This window comes from Dermacentor albipictus, chromosome 10, assembly GCF_038994185.2.
Source record: "Dermacentor albipictus isolate Rhodes 1998 colony chromosome 10, USDA_Dalb.pri_finalv2, whole genome shotgun sequence".
In the NCBI taxonomy this organism is placed as follows: Eukaryota; Metazoa; Arthropoda; class Arachnida; order Ixodida; family Ixodidae; genus Dermacentor; species Dermacentor albipictus.
In genome coordinates, this window is record NC_091830.1 from 14,278,801 (window position 1) to 14,300,421 (window position 21,621).

The 21,621-nt window shown below is 45.4% G+C and overlaps 1 protein-coding gene across 1 annotated transcript in view; it reads right to left on the reverse strand.

Annotated features, from left to right (window-relative positions):
* Positions 1-21,379, reverse strand: part of LOC135915837 (venom metalloproteinase antarease-like TserMP_B) — a 43,907-nt gene extending 22,528 nt beyond the window's left edge. Inside the window, exons 1-7 of the mRNA XM_070527406.1 lie at positions 21,329-21,379; positions 11,829-11,864; positions 10,123-10,277; positions 9,309-9,380; positions 9,117-9,247; positions 6,020-6,069; positions 4,371-4,479 (exon numbers count right to left, since the gene is read on the reverse strand). Coding sequence (XP_070383507.1) covers positions 4,371-4,479; positions 6,020-6,069; positions 9,117-9,247; positions 9,309-9,380; positions 10,123-10,277; positions 11,829-11,864; positions 21,329-21,347 — 572 coding nt within the window. The 5' untranslated portion in view covers positions 21,348-21,379. The remainder of the gene's footprint in view (positions 1-4,370; positions 4,480-6,019; positions 6,070-9,116; positions 9,248-9,308; positions 9,381-10,122; positions 10,278-11,828; positions 11,865-21,328) is intronic.
* Between the last annotated feature and the right edge of the window lie 242 nt (positions 21,380-21,621).

Below are 21,621 nucleotides of genomic sequence, written 5' to 3' on the forward strand. Positions count from 1 at the left end.
TGAGTATGAATCAATCACCTTGATATAACGAATGAAAGGGAATATACAGGTGAATTAACGTAATCTTTCTGAGCTCAATGTTATAGGAATGCCTCCATCATGGTATTTATAGGAGTAGCGAACAGCTACCAAAACCTCAGCTAAGAGAATGCAATGTTGTGGTGCAATAATTAGATCGGAAAGGGAAAAAAAGCATACGCAGCAAAATTAAGCCCAATAAATCCCTGATTATTAGACGATAATTTCACAGACTAAACAACTGTCGTGAGAGCAGCTCGTTTTTGAAAGTAAGAAATGAAGGAATACTCTTTTTTTATCATGTGGCTAAAGATGGTTCCAAAATGACAGCACTTCGTAGAAAAGAACATGTACCGAATAATGCGCGCGTTGTCAAGGTAACGGAAAACTTATTCTCAAGGTAAATTGTCTTAGAACTAAGGAGACGACCGCTCATATATCTCTCGATTAGGAGTTATGATGAACTGTCGATAATTGTGACAGAGGAGAATAGTTTTGTCCGCAGGCACTGCAGACACCCCGGATTGAAAAACGCTCTAAGTGCTTGAACCATGTTTTGTGTATTTTTTAACTGAGTGTTCATTTTTACGTTAAAGGGAAATATCAGTTTATTTCTGTCTTTCTGTCTTTTGTGCCATTAGCATTCTTCGGAAAGTTCACGCTGCTTAAGGGTGCTATCTTCCAGTCTGTCTAATCATTTTCCCGTCAACATGGGCCAATCGGTGGCTCCTAGCCTACTGGGTGTAGCATCAGGCTGCTGTGCTGAAGGAACAGCGTTGGGAACCAACCATCCGGCCAACTTGTGTCACTAGATATGTGTCACAGGGCGTGTGCCGCTCTTCAGTGAACTTCTTTGACACCATGTTGGGTCCCTGGGTACCTACTCCCGAACTAAAGAATGAATAAATAAAAAAATTTACCGACGATTACGTTACTTCCTAATGCGAAATTTGAGCGCAGCAAATACCCTGACTGTTTGCGAGCCTTTGTTTGCGTTTGGCCTCGGCCTCGGCCGCGCGAACGGTAGAGTCTTCTCTGCGACGGCGATGAGCTTCTGCTTCAGCCTCGCTTACTGCTGGTTGCTCTCGACGGCGGCGATGAGCCTCCGCTTCGGCGGTGCGAACGGCAGGGTCTTCTCGGCGGCGGCGATGAGCTTCTGCTTCAGCCTCGCTTACTGCTGGTTGCTCTCGACGGCGGCGATGAGCCTCCGCTTCGGCGGCGCGAACTGCAGGGTCTTCTCGGCGGCGGCGATGAGCTTCTGCTTCAGCCTCGCATACTGCTGGTTGCTCTCGACGGCGGCGATGAGCCTCCGCTTCGGCGGTGCGAACGGCAGGGTCTTCTCGGCGGCGGCGATGAGCTTCTGCTTCAGCCTCGCTTACTGCTGGTTGCTCTCGACGGCGGCGATGAGCCTCCGCTTCGGCGGTGCGAACGGCAGGGTCTTCTCGGCGGCGGCGATGAGCTTCTGCTTCAGCCTCGCTTACTGCTGGTTGCTCTCGACGGCGGCGATGAGCCTCCGCTTCGGCGGCGCTAACTGCAGGGTCTTCTCGGCGGCGGCGATGAGCTTCTGCTTCAGCCTCGCTTACTGCTGGTTGCTCTCGACGGCGGCGATGAGCCTCCGCTTCGGCGGCGCGAACTGCAGGGTCTTCTCGGCGGCGGCGATGAGCTTCTGCTTCAGCCTCGCTTACTGCTGGTTGCTCTCGACGGCGGCGATGAGCCTCCGCTTCGGCGGTGCGAACGGCAGGGTCTTCTCGGCGGCGGCGATGAGCTTCTGCTTCAGCCTCGCTTACTGCTGGTTGCTCTCGACGGCGGCGATGAGCCTCCGCTTCGGCGGCGCGAACTGCAGGGTCTTCTCGGAGGCGGCGATGAGCTTCTGCTTCAGCCTTGCTGGTTGCTCTCGACGGCGGCGATGAGCCTCCGCTTCGGCGGCGCGAACGGCAGGGTCTTCTCGGCGGCGGCGCTTAGCCTCTGCTTCGGCGACGCGTACTCCTGGATCATCTCGACGGCGGCGACGGTAAGCTTCTGCTTCGGCGGCACGCACCTCTGGATTCTGACGGTGACGGTGCTGGGCCTCTGCTCTGGCAGCTCGTTTAGCAGCAGCAGCAGCAGCAGCAGCAGCAGCAGCAGACGGAGGACTTCCATCGGTCGTCTCGCTCATGGCTCAGAAAGAACTGGCAGATAATTTCGCAGTGGCGAACGGCAGCGGCAATTTCGGCTCGGGCGGTGCACATATACAGATCCGCCGCCACCGATCTGGCTCTCTGACTGCCACCGCACAGGGCGAACGGCAGCGGCAATTTCGGCTCGGGCGGTGCACATATACAGATCCGCCGCCACCGATCTGGCTCTCTGATTGCCACCGCACAGGGGTTGCATTGGAGGAGGAGCGAAGAAAGGAATTAAGTTCGCGCCGGCGCTTTGACAACCGGAGACTCGCAGGAAGAGGGGGGAGGGGGGCGGCGTGTACACCCAGCGGCAAACGATGGGGGCAGAAGCGCGCGCAGCAAGCGGACAACACGATAAAGGGAGGAGGGAAGAGATAGCAGCGACTGACTGATGCCGCTGACGCCGATAGTGAGTCAACCCCAGCTGCGGAGTTGGTTTCAGGGACAACGCCGCCGATGCCGACACAAACAATATGATACCCTCGCTTCCGCAGCGCTAAGAACCAGGTCTAGCCGTGGGAAGGTGGTCACGTATTCGTCGACGTGCCGGGGCCTACGTGAAATAACCGGCGCGTCGGCAACTGAAGAGCACCCTATCCGCCACACAAGAACAGGGAGGGGGGGACCCTTTCCTCCTCTTTCTGCATGGCGGCGACGGTGTTCTATGCAGTCACGTTATCTTGACTCTCTAGCGGCGTCAGCGGCATCCAGCGGTATCAGTCGGTCGCTGCTAGCGCTGGGGGGATGAAAGGGGGGCGGAGCTGGTTACGAGGCCGACGACAATGCCGACGACGACGCGAAACCCAGGAACGGACGCCAAAGAGCTGCGCTCTAAAATTGTATTTTGCTTGGCGGAATTCGGTGCGCGTCATATGCACTGAATCTTGTTTGAATGTAGATTCGCACTGGCGCCACGCACGCACTTCACTGCAGTGCTACTAGATGATGTGGTGAGCTCAGTGGGAAGCGCGGTAGCGTAACCCGGTTGCACACATGCCTCATGTATAACGTGTCCCTGCGGCTGCAATGCGGTGTATTGCTACAGTGCTTGAATGCTAATTTCTCATGACACTGTCATTCAACGTAAGTTGAGCTCTAGATTTTTCTTGTTGTTGCCACGGTTCACCAAAACTCGCAAAAGAAAGTCGCATGTAGAAATCTCTAGACCGTAACTGAAGGCGATATTACGACCTTGGGATATCTTCACTATGGGTTGGGGAAAAAAATTACGTTGTAGGATGGAACCACGGAGCAATTTTGTAGTAATGTGCTAATACTTGTACTTTTGAAATAGGGGAGATGAGATAATTAGGCGACTTTCATGTAATGGCGCTTAGGACAGAAGCATAGATTTTCAAATGACTCGCGATAATAAACTAGGAAAGTAATTGGGCAAATTAGAGTAATAACTTCTAGATCAAAGAGCCAGACGATTGCTTCTACAATGCAAGACTTGGAACTTTTCGTATCTGAGAAGTTTGTAACAGGTTCTATTACACATGCGAAAAGATGCTGCTGCCACTGTCTGGGTGCAGTGTAATGAATTCGAGCCAGTGATCCGAAATTCAACTGTTAAAGAGTGCACATGTGACAACCTTATAGCAGACGGCCACGAATGATGCGACTGTTTATGATGCTCGCACTAGAGTGACCATGAAGCAGGCGAGATCGCGGCTTTACGAAGATACTCGCTTCAATTTCGTCCGGCGGTTGGTAAAGGAACAACGTTCACACCGCCCTTGTCCGCCCCCTGGGGGCGTGAACAATGGGCTTTTCGCCTGCACGGTCCTGGTTTTATCGATTGAACCACCCAGAATTCATTACGCTGCGTGCTGAAATTGGCATGGTCATCTTTTTATGTCAGGAACAAATTACGAGATCGGAGGATGGACGCCAAGTCTTGTAACTACGACAGTCACCTGACCATTTTGGTTAGAAAGATAATTAGGTTAATTTGCATAATAACATGTCCAGTGACGACTACCAATCATTTTAACATATGTGTCTATGTGGTAACAGCCCTCACCAGCATAGTGCGTCATCATGCTGCGCTCTCTGTTTCACAAAATTTCGTACGCATTTTCTTAAGGCGCAAGTGTGAAGTAGCGAGACATTATTGATGTACAGACCAAAGATTGCTGTTATGATCACTATTGTCCCATCTAATTGGCTGATGCTAAAGGTACTTACAGATGTGCGATTTCGTGAGCAGCAACGTTTACGCCAGAAAACTGACCCGGATCGTCCTCTCCAATGCCGACTTTGTTTATTCCGCAAGCTTTACCCAGATAGGCTACACCTGCACAACACCACCATGGTGTACTTCATGGCGGCAACGTAATATCGGACACCAACCAAACCTCCGTTATTAAACACCGTCATAAACATGCGTATTTACGCGTTTCTTTTTTTTAATTCCAGCATGTTGAGACAACGTTATTATTGTGAAACGATTAAACTAATTTGCCGAATAGAGAGGTGAACATGGAAGTGCGCGACGTGTCACAAATTGAAAAATCCCAATTTCAATAATAAAAACGACAAGACAAAGTGCTTATATATCCTGACAGCTGTGATCACACGTTCTGTTAACGAATTGCTACTAATTAAATTGTGAGGTTTCACGTGCCAAAACCGTCACATGATTTGGAGACACGCCCTAATGGGAAACTCAAGATTACTTTTAACTGTCTGAGGTTCCTTAACGTGCTCCTTAATCCAAGTACGTGATTTTTTTTCTGGAGTTTTAAGTGTCAAAACCATGATTTCACTATGAAGCACATCATAGTGGGGGACTCCGCCTTTATTTTGACCGCCAGCGTATCTATAACGTGCCTAAGTACGTGATGGCACGCTTCCTGGCCTTTAATATCTTTTGCAGTCAATAGCATTGTCCGGTCATTCTACTTACACCCGCCCCTTCTTAATAAAGGTAAGTAATAAATGCATAAGAAATTGTGTGAAGCTTCTTTTATTACAAACGTATGAGAGTGGCCGCGGCGAGTATCGTTACTTACATGTCTCGAAACTAATCAATAAAAACACAAAAATGAAGTCTCACTTTCTGTGTCCATATAGTAATCACTTTATTGCGTAATAAAAGATGTGAGTACATGATCTCTCCGGTGAAAAAAACATAATATTTGCTATGACTCAATCACGTCCTGGGCTAGTTCGCCATGCGGCTAATTATGCGCTCCACGCAGAGACGGAAAGTATAGCTGCACATATTCACGGCTTCACCTCCCATCTTCGATGGGAGGTGGCGGGTTCAAGCACCTTGCAGTGTATATTGCGAACCAACTACCGGTGAAACCGTGATTGCGTGTGGCTATACTTGGCGTTTCAGCGTGGAGCGCATAATCACACGTACGGCGAACTGGCCCAGGACGTGATTGATTGCTATGACTTAAGAATTTCACAACGCGGAAAACTGTGGTTAATCAGTCTTTCAGTAAGACACTTGCAATGCCTAAGTTGCGGCAACCCGCCGTGGTTGCTCAGTGGCTATGGTGTTGGGCTGCTGAGCACGAGAGCGCGGGACCGAATCCCGGCCACGGCGGCCGCATTTCGATGGGGGCGAAATGCGAGAACACCCGTGTACTTAGATTTAGGTACAAGTTAGAGAACCCCAGGTGTTAGAAATTCCGGAGTCCTCCACTACGGCGTGCCTCATAATCAGAGCACTGTTTTGGCACGTAAAACCCCATAATTAATTATTATGTTGCGGCAAACTGAACACCCAGTCACGGCTTCCCAATGTCAATGCTAGGTATAGGCTAGGTATACTGCTGGAATCTGCAGCCTTAGGTCTCCATAGGCACCATTGTCATTCTTACCTGCTGCGCCGGTACTTATGCCCCCAGGAACTAGGTCCACTATGTCTCGTCTGAAAGCAAGCAAGAAAAAAGCTATGTTGGAATATTCAATATGCACTCGAATTCTATAACCTTTTAGCAAGCTTAAAGATCAGATCTCATCGAAGGGGGAGAGGGGACATTTTTCTTTCGAACTTTCACGACCCAACGTCATCACCATTTGTGGATCTTGTAGTGCACGTATACACTTGACCTAAAAAATGGCATAAAGACAGCCTCGAAGGTAAGTCGTTCAGCCACGATGCCAGACACGAGTAACCTGTTATGAAAGCGCCACTAGAAAGAAATCGGGTTACCTAGCAAAAATCTTACGCAGGATTAATAAGAGAGATGATAGTTAAGCGAGAGGGTACCGTTTGTTCTTTAAGTCCACTGGAATGGAAAAACAGCATACATGTACTGCCAAAATGGAGGCTCTAAAGCCCTGCCTACACGCTATCAATCCCTTTACAATGACCACAACAATACCTTCTGCCACTTTTAAGGTTTATTTTCACCAAAGTATATTCAAATGCGTGAACCTGTCTGGCTTCTTTCTATGAGCTGACTGATGGTATCCACGAAGGTTCGCAGAGAGCAACGAGATTTTGCTTCAACGGCGATCAGTGGCCTTTCGATGCAAACTGTTCTTCAACACCTACAGCTCAAAAAATACATTTTTCGTCTCCTATACAAACAGAATACTTAGAGCCATTGATTCACACGACCTAATATTCTACAATTCTCATTTATATATTGAACAATACGTGAAGAAGATCGTCTTCTTGAAGATATCGCTAGAAATACTAACTACTGCGCTTTCGTAACGCCCCTGCAAGATGCCGTGATCACGTGGCCGCGATTAACGTTACGCTGTAAAGAGGTGCAAGATAAATACATTCTGTGTTTCTTAGTTAACTTTGAGTAACCAATTCTGAGTGCTTACATAATTGCTTTCATTTAATTTGTTCGCTAAACTATCTCAACTTCTGAAAGCCTTATTTCTGTAAATACATCTTTACTGAATGTTGTTGGCTCATGACCTGAACGGACTTCGTTTCCTTCATCTACATAGCTTTCTGGAAACTCTTTGTCATTCGTAGAATGCACAGCCTTTCTAGCAATAACTTCAGATTTGAAAATATGCATGCACTAATGTTATGTGAATAGTTGTGCCATTGCGTAGATACAATATTGTCGGTTAAGAAATTTAACAGCTGTGATCATGTCTTATGCTTGCTGAAATCTTATATTTTTGCAAAAAATATTGTTGTACTGTCTCCTCCACCCCTGAAGATTGTTTTTAGGCTTATAACTGAATAAACACGAAGAGTGAAGGCATCTGAAAAAAAAAAACTAATTACTAGAAAACAACAGCAACACCTTTTCAGCCTTTTCACAGCACACATTACAAACTGAGGAAGATTCGGCTCACGGTGTTTTGCATCACCTGAAAAAGCCCAGCCTCCCCTCAATAGTGCAAGCACATACGGTTGCAGCATATTTACAATATGTTCCCCATAATGCTTACAACGTCACTAAGCAAAATTCAAACATGGTCTATGTCTCACGAAATAGCAGGAACGAATTCCAAAATAATGTGTGCAAAGCTGAAATACCATTCAACAATACAAATTATATAGTATGCAAAACAGTAGTTAAATATTAGTGATTGGTAATAGGAAAAGTAATAATCCACATGAGCGGTATTGTTCATAAACCATCACTACAAATCTTTGTACTGCAGCATGTAATGACCGGCAACATGCAGGTAGGTGCATATGGGCACTGTGACCGGGCGTTCATGAAGCTAACACCCATATCTTCAAAGGGGTGGGTTGTGATCTCACTGACCTCACAAAAACATCGACAGCGTGAATGTCGCCCTTTTATGATTCACGCTGTCGATGTTTTTGTCGTTAATCAGAATTGAGCTTGTGCAGTAGCTTACATTATTTTGGGTTTCGAGGTGTAATCCGCTGCTACTCTTGACTGCGTGCTCTACAGCATTTGAAATTGCAGAGGGAGAGAAAAGTTTACCTAGATGAAATGCTGGGGGTTTGGCCTCAACTACGTTCCTCCAGCCAACTACTCTCTGCTGGGGGAAGAGGGAAAGAAAGAGAAAAAGACAGGAGCATGATGGGCGATGATGACTACAGAAGTGTAGCCATTGAAGCAGCTTTGCGTAAACAGAAGTACTACGTTAAGCAGCTTGTTCTCTTTTCAGACAACAAGGCTGCACTGCAATTACTATAACATGGCTTGTCACTGTAGACAAATACAGCAAGCGTGCGTTACACACTTCTAAAAAGTTAAGCAATTTGAGTTTTGCCATATTTTCTTCCGCGGCTACATTCACACATCGGCGTAGGAGCCAACGAGGCTTCTTACAGTCTTGTGACCACATATTGTGAGTTCAAGGCATCCAAGAAGGCTCGACTATCATTCGTTGTGTTCACTGCTGCAACCTTTGTGTCTAAGGGATTACACAAAGCAGTCCTCTGCCACACTCTCGTGGGGCCAGCGAAAGCTTTTGACAGAGCAATGACCTGTGAAGCGTGTGGACTAGTGTCGAATATGAAGGAGGTGAATAGCTTTCTTTAGCACTTTGAGCTGGGATCGTCATGGTCGGTGGTCAGACTTTTGCCGCCGATTCAAAGATACCAGTGCCAAGGGTGCCTGCTCTCGCGTGACCGAATTACGGGGGCTGTTTCAGACACATGCGCTGAAAGATATACGCTACCGCTATCACAGATGGGCTGCTTAATAGCTCTATTCTCCAAAGAATTACCACACAGAAAACGCTAATATTATCCGTACACCAAATGTACGCCTCTTTTAACAAAGCGGATAGCTTCCTAGAAGAGCTCACCTTTTCAATACATTGACCATCATCGTCGTTGGGTTCTGCACATTATTTTTACTACGGTAGTCTATGTATATTACTTCAGTCACCGTCAAACTGATTTTTTTTTCGTTTTCCACGAATAGTTCTCATCCAAGAACTGCGGCTACTAGGCTACATCCATTTTACTAGTGTGTGCTCGATCTTGTATTACGGAGCTTAGGGATTACCCACGCGGTAACCAGGAAGATGACGTCTGCAACCCTTATTGAACGGTTTCTCCAGGTGTATTGCTGTAACTTCAATAGGGTTGCATTGGAGACGAGTTTGCCATCGGGACGCTGATCTAGATAAGGCTCTGTTCCCTGAAAAAAAATATAACTGTCTTATGAAAAAGAACGAACAATTCAGAGGCATTTCACTTACAGTTGAGGATGTCTCGATCGCTATGAGTGCTATGAACCCAGGAGGAACGAGTTGCTGAAATCGTAGGCTGACCTGCAAATATTACCTCCCCATCAAAATTCCGCGCCGCAGTAGTCTTGCAACACGACTATTTCTACGGCACTGATTATTATAATAACTTAGGGATGACATTTGTACTTTATATTTTAATTGATTTTCGTACGTACCAATCTGTAGGCTCAAATGGTCGTTCTTTACAGAGTTATTCAGACACGCACATCGTTCACTTTCAGCTGCGTAAATTTCGGGCCAACAAGCTATAGCTTTTACAAATGTGTCGTCTATTCTAGTTGGAACTAAGTATTCTACCATCGCATTCGAGCAAAACTTCAATGCATTTATCGCCTTTTGATAGGGTCATGTGCCCAAAATAGATATTCACAGGTTGATAAACAAATACATAATCTGTAACAGCTTTCACGAAGCGATTGGAATGCAACGTTTTGCAAGAAGGTTTATTTTGTGAATAGCGTTTTGTCCTATGCAGACATCGGAAGTTTTCCATTCTACATCTACTTCAACAAGCTTTTCTGTGAACGTTTTTTGGATCATAGTCATCACGATTCAAGTCACATTCGACTACCTGCAGATGAAGCCATTTGAATAAACTTTGCAACACATTGACTGATGTCTTCACCGGCACCTATTTCGGAAAGATAGCCCTAATGATACTTGTTTAATATAGCACGTGGCATCGATATATCAGCAGTATAAAACTTATCGATATAATTCCTTTGTGCGGAAATATATTTGAAAAGTATCCCACAACGCTTACCGAGTTCCAGAAAGCCGCCAAGTATTCAACATGCTCATCTATTCGACTCCCAAAATGTGTAGCGTGTTTGTTGTCGCTGATGGCATATAATTCGATGGTGAAGTTTACCAGTGGAGCCCTCTCTTCTACATCTGAAAAATCAAACAACGCAGAAGCTGAAAAGACAAAGTACGGTCCGTAATAAGCACCTGGAAAGTCTATTACCGCTGAGAGCGTCAGTAAACGTAACGACACACTAAACAACAACAACACGTCAATGTAGCACGCTACTCATGTTATGCAGACATTGTGGTAGACTTGATTGAGATTACATGCCAATGCTATATAAAAAGTATAATTAGGTGAAGGTAACTAGGAGTTTGAGTTTGGTTCTGCGAGCACATAGCGCTTCGCTAAAGTTGAAGCCTCGCTGTCAGTGAAGCTTGTGGAGATCCTCTGTCACCAGCTTCGACTGAACGCTGCGTGCACAAAGATTTTCCTTTTGCGCGAATAGCAGACTGGAAGTCCATGTTGCGGGAAGTTCCACCTCGCGAAGTCTCTAACTATAAACAAATGCCTTGCTCGAGTGCCAACTTAGACGCAATCTACACCGATGTTGGAGATGAACATGGAGAAGCACGACCGAGGCTGCTTGACTTTGAAGTGGGTGCTGGGTTACCGGTCTTGCGCGTACAGACATTAACGTTCCTCCTGAGCAGCAGTGCGCATACCACACCATGCTGTACACAGTGGTCTGAGCGGAACGAGTAGTGAACGCCAAGCTAAATGTACCTAATACTTCCATTGTGCGCCAAGAAATGCTGACAGTTTTCCATCGGCCTAATTGTGGTGCGAGGCCTGCATTACCACTGGCGGCGCTTCTCATCATGCCATCAAACTGAGCCGCCTTCAGCGCAACGCCAAACCTTGCTATCACCTTCAATAGTTCACCTTTGAGCGAAACGGGCAATTCTTTCTCTTTCTGTATTTTTTCTATTCTACACACCTACTAGTAGGGCCTTTCTGCTTCTCCGACCAATTTTATTCAGAGTGGCATTTAGGTGAATATGCCTCGGCTAACGACTGCTTTTCGATGGAAACGACACCACGGCAGTTCAGTGGCTATGGCTATGCGCTGCTCAGCTCGCGTTTGCTGATTCAATACCGATCGCAACTCTCCTGCTTTCAGTGGGTATGGAATCCACTAACGCTCATGTACTGGATACCCATTAAGAAAAGTTTAGACGATGAAAATTAATCCGGAGCCACATCAACATTTGTACTTTCTCTGCGTTGACAATGGGCCACTGCATTGGTGTGTACTCTGTGTTTCCAACATTTGTACTTGCTCCATGTTTTGAGACCTTCTGCCACCTCCGTGTTTCGAACCATTGTGTTTCCTGTGAAGCCACAAGAAGACAGACCGCAAGTGACGCGCACACTGAGAGAACGAAGGACAAACGAGCTGTTGTTTTTTGCGTATGTGTGTCAATTTGCGTCTCTTTTGTAATGGCTATTTCATCAAGCATTGTGGTGTCTCCTTTTTCCGTCGTGTTTGCGTTTCAATTTTTTCGCTGGTTTTCTCAAGTGTCTGCTTTAGAAAGGCTGGAGAGCTTTTCTGAGGCACGTTATTCCTGTTTGTAACCCTTATACCGCAGTGCGCTACTCCATATGTCGGTCCCCGGCTTGATTTTATGTAAAATGAAAAGAAACGTGGCTTTACTGACCTGGTGTCGGTGCCTCTATTTCGTCTTCACCTGCCCCTGCAAAGCAAAAATACTTTTCATCAGTGTGACAATATTTTTATTAGGTAATTTGGTTAATTTAGCCTTTCAAATACTACGTAGTGACTCGAACTGCTTTCTTTAGCCAACTTCATTTACAAACATAAATGAATACGCAAAAAAACAACGGAAGTTGCATACGCCAAATTGTAATACGCTCATCGATAGAACCCTCTCAAGCTCTAGCACAGAACACGAGATAGGCACGCAATATACTGAGCCATGTTCACGACATGGAGCTGCTCAACTTGATTTTTTGTGTTTTCATATTTGAGCTCTGTGTGGAATTCCTTATGAGCCAGAGCATTTCTTTTTTCAGAAGGCGTGTGAACATTCCCCACAATGCGAGAAAGAGAGTGTCAGTGTTTTGGGAGCGTTTAGAAGATATGTTGCTCCTACATTCTAAGAAACGTTTACACCATTTGGAGCGTATATTTGCCACACAGCAATAATCGTCGTCTGTCTTGCCCTCATTTCCTTTCTTGAAAACGCTGCACTCGTTACGTTCCTGTCGAGAATGCTCTGTCATGCTGATAACGCGCACGCCGTTCATGACTTGGAAGTACCGGGCTCGCAGCGTTAAAGACAGGTAATGCGGGCAAGACAGGTGACGATTATTGTTGTGTGACAAATATACACCCCAAAGGGTGCAACTGTCTTTATAGTGTAGAGCTTTGGTCGAACTACCGTTGCCGGCCTTATCTGTGAAACGTCGTCTGTAAACTCGCAAGACGCAGTGCATCCTGTAACAATGTAACAGATGTCATTTAACGCCTCACAATGCAAGTTAATCTCATTTTGTCGAAAGCACGCCAAGTGTTTCACTACTCGATTAATAATGCCGCAGTTTCGACGGCCCCTTCTCATAAATATCTCGACGTTTTTCTTTCATCGGACTTATACTAGACAAGAAGTGTAGGAACTGCCTCATCCAAAGCTCCTCAATCTCTCGGTTGCCTGCGTAGAAACTTGCGCGACATGCCTTCTGATTACGAAAATTAGCATGTCTTACTTATGTTCGTCCCCGACTAGAATACGCTTCAAGCACATGCTCGCCATGTCAAGATTATCTAATCCGTATGTTGGAAGCCGTTCAAAATAGGGCAGCCACATTCGTCTCTGGCCACTACGACTATCATTCGAGCATTACCCGAATGAAACAAGACCTTGCATTTCAGTCATCAGAAGAACAACGCGTCATTGTTCTTTTGTGTCTGTTTTGCAGGTACATTTATAGTAGTAACTTTCACTCTTGGCCACTTCATGCTCCTGCGCGCAGACCGGGACGCATTCACAATGAATTGAGTTTCATGTGCATCCGTAGCCAAGTGCAGGTGTTTAACTTATCACCACTTATCACTACTTATCACCACTTATCACCACTTATCACCACTTATCACCACTACATTCGAACAGCCTCCCGGATCAATTTGCATGAATCGCCAATCGTGAAACATTCCGTGATAACATGAATTGGTTGCATGTTAATATTGCATAACGATGTTGCACTTTGCTATATTTCTGTTGTACAATTACTGTTGCCCCTCTTACTCAATGGTCTTTAATGGGCCTGTAAGGTAATGTGAATAATAGATGGATGTGTGTTGTTTAATGGCGCAAGGGTCAGGTACGGCCAAAGAGCGCCATGACTGATACTGCTGTGTTAAGCGCTGGTTGGTGAGTTACGATGATGGGGTGTAACATGGCTGTAAAGTGGCCTAAAATTATTCGCTATCGTAGAAGCCTAATTGTAATGTGAATAATAAATAAATAAATGAATGAATGAATAAATAAATAAATAAATAGCTGCCAGTGTAAGTTTCACGCCTGGTGAAGCGCGAGCAATAACGAAGCCTATGCGTAAGTACGAGCGGCAAAATTCATAATTAGACAAAACGGGTCAACGGTGATACACCGAAAATGCACTTTCGTTTGCACTAAAGGTAGATTAACGCTTAAGGTACGATTGTGCTTTTATGACGTTCTAAATTTATGGTTATTAAATGGAGTTCACATTTTCCCATTTACCCTCAATTTTAAGCAGCCTACGCGGCAGAGAGAGCATAATGCTGGTATGTCACATGCTGCGTTACGTAACCTTCTGACGAACTCTGTGGTCATTTTTTTTTGTTTACAATGGAGCTTACCTTTGGAAAACATTTCTTCTTTTCCATTACGCTGGATGTGACAACTTATATTTTTCTTGAAACTCTATTTTGCCCAGAACCACACGAAACATTTCATCCCCAGTAAGCGTAAGTTGATTACCTAAAGCTGACCATTGCGATAAAGCTCTCATTTCACAATCTTGTCGACTCACCGAGTGAGGTAGCGGCGTCGAGTGGTCCATTTCTTGGGACAACCTTTGATATTCTGTGCGCCGCTCTGCTTCTTGAAGATCTTTCATGGTTTAGGAGAGGCTCTATTCGATGCGTAAAATTCAGAAGACCGATCTGTACGGACACAGTGCGCTTTCTGTAAATTAACTCACCCTCACCTGGCCGGGATACAAAGGTGTACGAGCCGTACTTACTACGTGGTAATGCCCATCTCTCAGAGGTTTTAGAATTAATGATGCTTGCTTGCTAGTGTCCTGATACAGGTTCCTTTCATGATATGGCCCATCAACCTAAGAGAAACTTTCTCGATGAAAACCAATGCATTTTGTTGTAACGCCAAATATATGATAGATGTGCTTCAGTTGTATACTAGTGCGAAAGATTTCTTCTACTTATTTTGTGCCACGTAGCATAAACATATTGCGTCTTTTACGCATGACTTTAAGGTTGAGGTTCATCATAAATTTTAAATTAAATTTTATCAGTGAAAATTAGTCTATTTTGGTATAACACAGAACATTTTATACGCTTGCTCCAGTGTATACAAGGTCAATAGATTTATTGTATTTCCTTGGTGCCACACAACATACAGCCAATTTGTGTCCTGATAAAAATGCCTTTCCCGATGATTACATCAACCTTAAGGTGAACTTTCTCACTGCAAACTAATATATTTGGATATCGTATTGACCGCAAATAAAGACGCGGACAGAGGGTACCGCCCGTGCTGCTTATGTGTTCTCTCCCTCTGTCCCCGTCTTTAGTTGCGGTCAATATGATATGCAGTAAACACCAACTAGGCCAAAGTGAAGCTCTTCTGAAGCTAATATAGTTGGTCATACCACCACATATATGATTAATGTACTTCCGTGTATGCTAGTGTGACTGAGTTCATGGGTTTAGGATTCAAGATTCATTTATTTCTCCAAGAGACAAATGCCCGGGCCAAAAAGCTGCCTTGAAGCAGCTTGACGGGGTCCGGGGCCCATTTACAAAATGGCAGCAGTGAAGGGAAAAAATACAATTTCACATACATCATGAATAAAGGAATCGTACACAATGCAGAATTACAATTGCACCTAATGTCAGAAAAAAAGTATAATTGAAATATACAATGCACTAAGAAAAAAAAAGCATAGAGCACTGGTATAGCAGAAACAGGAGGTTTTAAACATAATTGCAATTCAACACTACGATATAGTAAATGAAGTTCATCTTCAGCATAGCACAACAAAGAGACATTTTTGGCGCATAAATTAATTTTGGTATCCACGAACGTATGCGTCAGAAGGATACCTGTGGGAAATAAGGAATCGGCATCTATACTTACGTATCTTTGCTCAACGCCGGACTCTGTGACAACACGGAGCAAAACAGGGTCGGACAACACCGAAGCTTTAACTAGATCAAGGCTGTAGTCATCACAAATAACCAGAACTTTCGACGAAATGTCATTTCTCTGTTCGTACACTTGAGGAAAAACTGTGGTGCTGTCGTCTGGCGATTCGCTTTCACACCTTATAGATGCAATAATACAACTTGCGGACAAAAATACTTTGATGGTATAACTGCACATTATGCCTCTATGAATAAATTACTTTTACAATCGTTCTGAAGTTGTCTGGGGTGGCTTGCACGGATATATAATAACGAAAATACCGTATTTAAGAACACCTTCTTAAATGTTCCTCCATAGACAACGCCTAGTCGGGCAAAGAACGTGTTCTTAAATTCGTTAGTATTTTCGTTATGATATGTTCGGGCAAGTCAACCCTGGTCTCTATAAGCCAAGAGAAGGTCCTGTGAGCTTGCGATCAAATGCCGTGCGTCATTCGCTATCTGACTTGTACCTCTCGTTAATACCCTACAGCTGTTTTTCACCGACGCCTTACTACGGAGTAGGTGTGTTTGCTTAGTTTGACATTACACACTTGAGCACTTAGGCCCAGACGTACGCTCACACATAGTGAATACAAGATGTCGATGTAGGTAACTAGGCAAGTTATTTCCAGCAAGGCGCAGCTGCCGGAGCCTTCTACGTGGAAACTATACTTTGATTAGTTACTGCGAGTTCAATCACGCAATTATACCATTTCTGCGGTGTGATTTGGCTTCACGGTTCATCAACTTGTTCTGATATCAGACACACTGACCCTTTAAAGTAAGCAATTACTTCTAAAGAGTTGAATTTTATGTTCCTGTGAGCTTTGTATGGCATAAACCTTTCATGTCATGCTGAGCCTTTGCTAAGGTTGTAGGTGTCACAGCTTTTTTCGAACACTTTTCGCCCTAAGATTCCAGTATTCAGGCCTGCCGATGTGATAAAAAAAGACGTTTACTCCATAAAAATTCACTTTCCAGAAGTCTATTGTACTACACCGAGCAAGGGGCTGACATTTAAGGAACTGCTTGCTTCCCCACTTCTAAGTAATCTCGAGATAATTTTCAAATGTAGCATGCGCACACTCCTCACTTCGAAGAGCGAGGGGTGTGCGCTATCCGCAAGTAGGCACGTGCGAGTTGTGCGAGTTATCCTTGCCAGGGTTCTAACAGAAATTGCGAAGAGGAGGTTATGTAAAATTGAATGCAGGTGCCGATGCAGATGACCCGGACCATCAAATGTAAACCATGCGAGGCTGAATTGTCGAGCGTTGCAAACTCGCGTGCATTCTTCTGTTGCCTCATCAGCCATTCCAATTAGTGCTGAGTAGGCATTTGTGAAGATAACTCCAAGCCATAACCGACCCAGAAGAGACACTTCACGTCGGTGCAGACCAGCTGGACGTCTGATTTGAAGTGAAGGGTTTAGTTTGTGCAGTCTTGTGCACCTCGTATGTGCGGTATTCCACTCTGCTAAGGAGATCGTGCGTGCTAGAATGGCAAGTTGTCTAGCGGCGTCCGTCCTTGAGAGAGGAATCGGGACGCAGCGGTCTTCTTCGTTTGACATCCAATCTGCCTTATCGGCGTCATCATTTCTTATCATACCGCAATGACCTGGTTTCCATTGAAAAAAGATATCATGGCCTTTTTCTCTTAAGTGATGGACAAGTTCTACGATTTCGCACGTGAGCTGATCATGAGTTCCATTTCGGGGAAACGACTGCACACATTGAAGGCTGGCCTTGAATCGTAGGAGACAGCTCATTTTCTAGGACTTTCGACATTTATCACATGAAGCGTGTCGCGGTGAGCCACCAGCTCGGCAGCTGTAGACGTAGTGACATAGGAAGCCTTGAACCGCTGGGTTATTCTCATTGTTGGTATAACTACAGCGCCACCGGAACTGGTTGATGTAGTTGATCCATCAGTGTAGACGTGTGTGTAGCGCAAGGGAAATTGTTATGTGTCATAGAAATGCAGAAATAATAAGGTACAGGTAAACGGAAAGTGAGATAAAAGGGAGTTTCCACCTGTAGGAACCGAAGCTAGATCTCCCTCATTACGAGTGCGGTGTTTAAACCATGAAGTTGCACCGGCGGTCGTCCCCCTAGACAGCTTCCTTGGGTACTTGTCTATGTGCACTAGCTTAGGCCAGGGAGTATTAGCCAGTGCACCTCATGGCCACAGTGGTGGATATGGAACATCCTTTTAACCGTAGGATCTCATCTAGTGCGTAAGTTTCGGATTAGGTTATTGGCCACTTAACCTGCGTATGTTTCTCTGTGGCATAAAGGGGACCGTGTTCGAAGCTCTCGCTATGCAATGAGCAATGAAAACATAAGTGGATTCTACGGGCCGGAACCCCGCCACTGTTAGGAATTGCTATGAAGTTACATTTTCCGTTCATGAAATAAGCAACCTCACTGTGAAACTTGTATGCTGTTAGATACGGGACCGTTTCCTGAGCCTACTTCGAGTTCACCAGATGACATCGAATCGCGCCACAGCTAATTAAGGAGCGCAGAAGCTCATCTACCCCGTTCCCGAGGCGCTGCACCTGCAAACGAGTTGGCGTCCTCCACCTCATGCGCCGCAGGTGGAGCTATTCACTGCTAGACTCTTCTCGAAAGTGTAGCGGGAGCCTGGCACTGTTCCAGGTAACGTGGGTCCAGAGGTAAGACGGCTGTAATGCACCGTGAAGCCCTGGCAACAATCACCGCTGTCCACCTTTGTGACGGTAGTTGCAGATCGGGAAGGCAATACCGCAGAGAGAAGTAAGCACTCGGACAATTGGGGCCCAAGGAGCGACCCTCTGCGCCGGGTGTCACATAATCGCATGGGCGCCTATATTGGCCAAAAATGACGCCACCTGAGCGGATTCGCCGATTGGCCGAACGTGATGTGACTTCGAGACACCAAAAGGGTTAAAAGCCAGAGACCAGGAGCAGCAAGAGGAGCACTGCTTCATTCATTTCTTTCGAGCTTCCTGCCACGGGCCGCAGCGTCTGAGTTGCTGCCGGCCCGTAATGGCTCTATGACTTTTAATTTCTTGGTCCTCTCTCTGTAAATAATGTAAATAAACCTCCACTTTTTCATAGCAAAGTTCTCTTCATCCTCGCCTAAGTTCCGACGAAGAATCAAGGTCCTCCCTACAGCTACGATTGCCAAATCTTACCATGCATATAGTAAAACCGCTGCGAAGACAGAAGTGCAAGTGCGATGGATTGCAAGTGTTCGTTAATATGGCTTATTTGGAAACGAATACCAACATATCCCAAATCGTTTTATTTTTTTTCAAGACACTGCTTCTCTTTGTTTCGCTCCCGGGTAAAGCAGCGAGCACCACAATTTGTGATCTTTTGATAATTACGCGGCATTTTGATGACTGCTGGAGCACGTTTTTTGAATTGCGTCTGCGTGTATGAGAGAGTAATTAGATCGTCATGCATTCACGAATATTGATTATGTTACACATAGGCTTTGTTTCTGCGCTTATGAAAAGTGAGTTCGGAAGGGAAGTTTCCTTTGTGCAGCAATATCGTTCACACATGTTCAATTCACTACATTTCTTCCACATATTGAGCATCAATCAACAGCAAACACACAGAGGACTGTTGTATTGCAAGTTTCGCAACGTGGGGACGTATTCTGCGACGATCAATTTTGACAACGTCGCCTCAGCGATACTATTGTCATTTCGCACGCGCTGATTGGCTCGTTGAGCAATATCTGATGAGCTGATTGGCTGGTTGAGCCCTACGTCACGCGAAGGCCGCAGTGCCGAAGACGGAAGTGATCACCGCAGAATATGTCCCCTGTACAGAAATGTGTCTAATGTTGAATACCTGCAATGAGGCAAACATAAAACAGAAATTAATGTCGCACTAAGGGTGCTGCTTTTATTATATTCTTTATCGGCACCAATGCGTACATAAGGGGAAGGAGACACTTGTCTAAAACGCGCTCCTGACGGCCAAAGCAACTACCAGACCTTCAGGGAACAACCAGGTCGAGAGTAGACATTTTGTAAACGTATTGCCGCACATACTCACATCCCGCTATTTTCATACCGTGAGTTATCGCAAATTTCAGAAACGAAGTGAGGTGAACGCAACTCGCGCTAAATATAGACAAGTGGGAAGAAACACCATTTTGTGGCTGTTGAAATATTTTAAAATCTCTAATGGAATTCGTGTGACTCACGTGGAATGCCTGCAGTTGGGGGCAATATATTTTCATGGCAACCCATAGTTTCCACGTATACCTTACTAAAAAAATTTCGCAAATTAACTTTCTAATACTCCACTTTAAACGACGTGTTGCAATGGTGATGCCGAAGGCCAGCAGTAAGCAACTCGTGTCTGCTTAGTAGAAATTCTCATGCAGGCCCCGCTTTCGTGCCGCCCGTTTTGAAAACCGGCTCAAAATGCATTGGTGTTCCAGTTCACATGGCCCCGAGCTCACCGAGAAATGCTTTCCGGAAACGTAACTGTAACGCCAATGTACTTCGCAGACAACTTAAAAAAATCATATTTGGAAACTGACGCTGTTCTTAGCATTTTCGCTAAAGTTCGGTTCTAAGGCGCTAGCCTTTAGTGGCTCATGAGTGTCCGGGCGCAATCCGTGGTGGACGCAGAAAAGCGGTGAGCACCGGAGAGGGGAGCAAGGAGAGGAGGCGCCGTGCAAGTAGCGCTGTGCGAGTGGGCGCGTGGGAGAACGCGCATATGCACGTGGGTGTGCGCGCACATCGGCGACGAACCTCGCAGCCACATGGCTGTGATTTCATCCCATGCTCGCGGCCACGGCGGCGTCCGTTCGCAGAGCAGTTCAGACAACAGCAACAGAGGCAATCATAGATAGGTTTTCGCCTATCGTACTTGAGCTTAGCAAGGTCCCCATTGATTATTAATTTTGTTTTTTCCAACACGTGTCCCAAAGGGGGTAATAAACAGTTTTTAGTGAATATCTTTGTCTCAAGACCCTCGCTATGCAATGAACGAGAAGAACGGAAGCCAAGGCGCCCGATTATCATTAGTCAAATCATACGAAGCTAACGATGACACCAATGACAGTTAGGGCAAATTATTTCTAGTTCCTAAAAAATGAAGTAATGATAAACAAGTCGAAATGAAAGTGGAAAGGTCAACTTCGATCTTTTCTGTGTGTTCCAATGCCTGTAGATGAAAAATTGAAAGCAATGATGGATATGAATTTGTGAGCGTCATTGGCGCGTCATCATTTTAATTGCTTTGGCGAGATCACGCACACAGTTTTGTGGTGTCGAAAGAATTAGGCCTAACATAAGAGGAACCTAATGATCTTCACGACGGCATGTTTAGTGCTTGCTGCGCCCACGTGGGCTCCCAACATGACGCATGTTACAAACGCTGTGTGACGCATGCCTCTTCGATTGATGGAAAGAAACTTTGGGAACGCAGTAACAGCGGACGTGGGAGTCCTTTAATATAGAACAGCTCATTAGGGTAATTTCGTGACAGCATGTATATGTAAGCGAATCGAATAATGACGTCAATCAGCATGCAACGCGCCAACACGGCACGGCAATCGACGGATCTTTTTTCCTGCAAGAAGGTATATGCTATGGGAAGTGCTGAAGTATCCATTAGCCTAAAAAAACCGTGACGTCTGTCTTAGTGATCGTCATATTGCGGAAGAGACTGAAAAGAATGCATCCAAAAGTGAAAATAAAAGAAAGTTACATACATGTGTTAGCAAAGGTCATTTCCGAACGAGCTGGTAATGTTTGGAAATGGAAAACTAGCCCAACTTATGAGGGACCAGAAAGGATGCTACATAGACGCTTAAAACTTGCGTATAGTCCACCGCAAAAGTTTACCCACCCCAAATCAGAGAGCGTAAAATGTGCGACACTAGGTTGTATGCGTATACTAATAGAGTCTGTATGTCGCACCCCCCCCCCCCCCCCCATCCCTGTCTCGTAGGCTACATCCTTAGAGACAATGGTCTTGCAGTATTTTCTATGCTACGTGTATTTT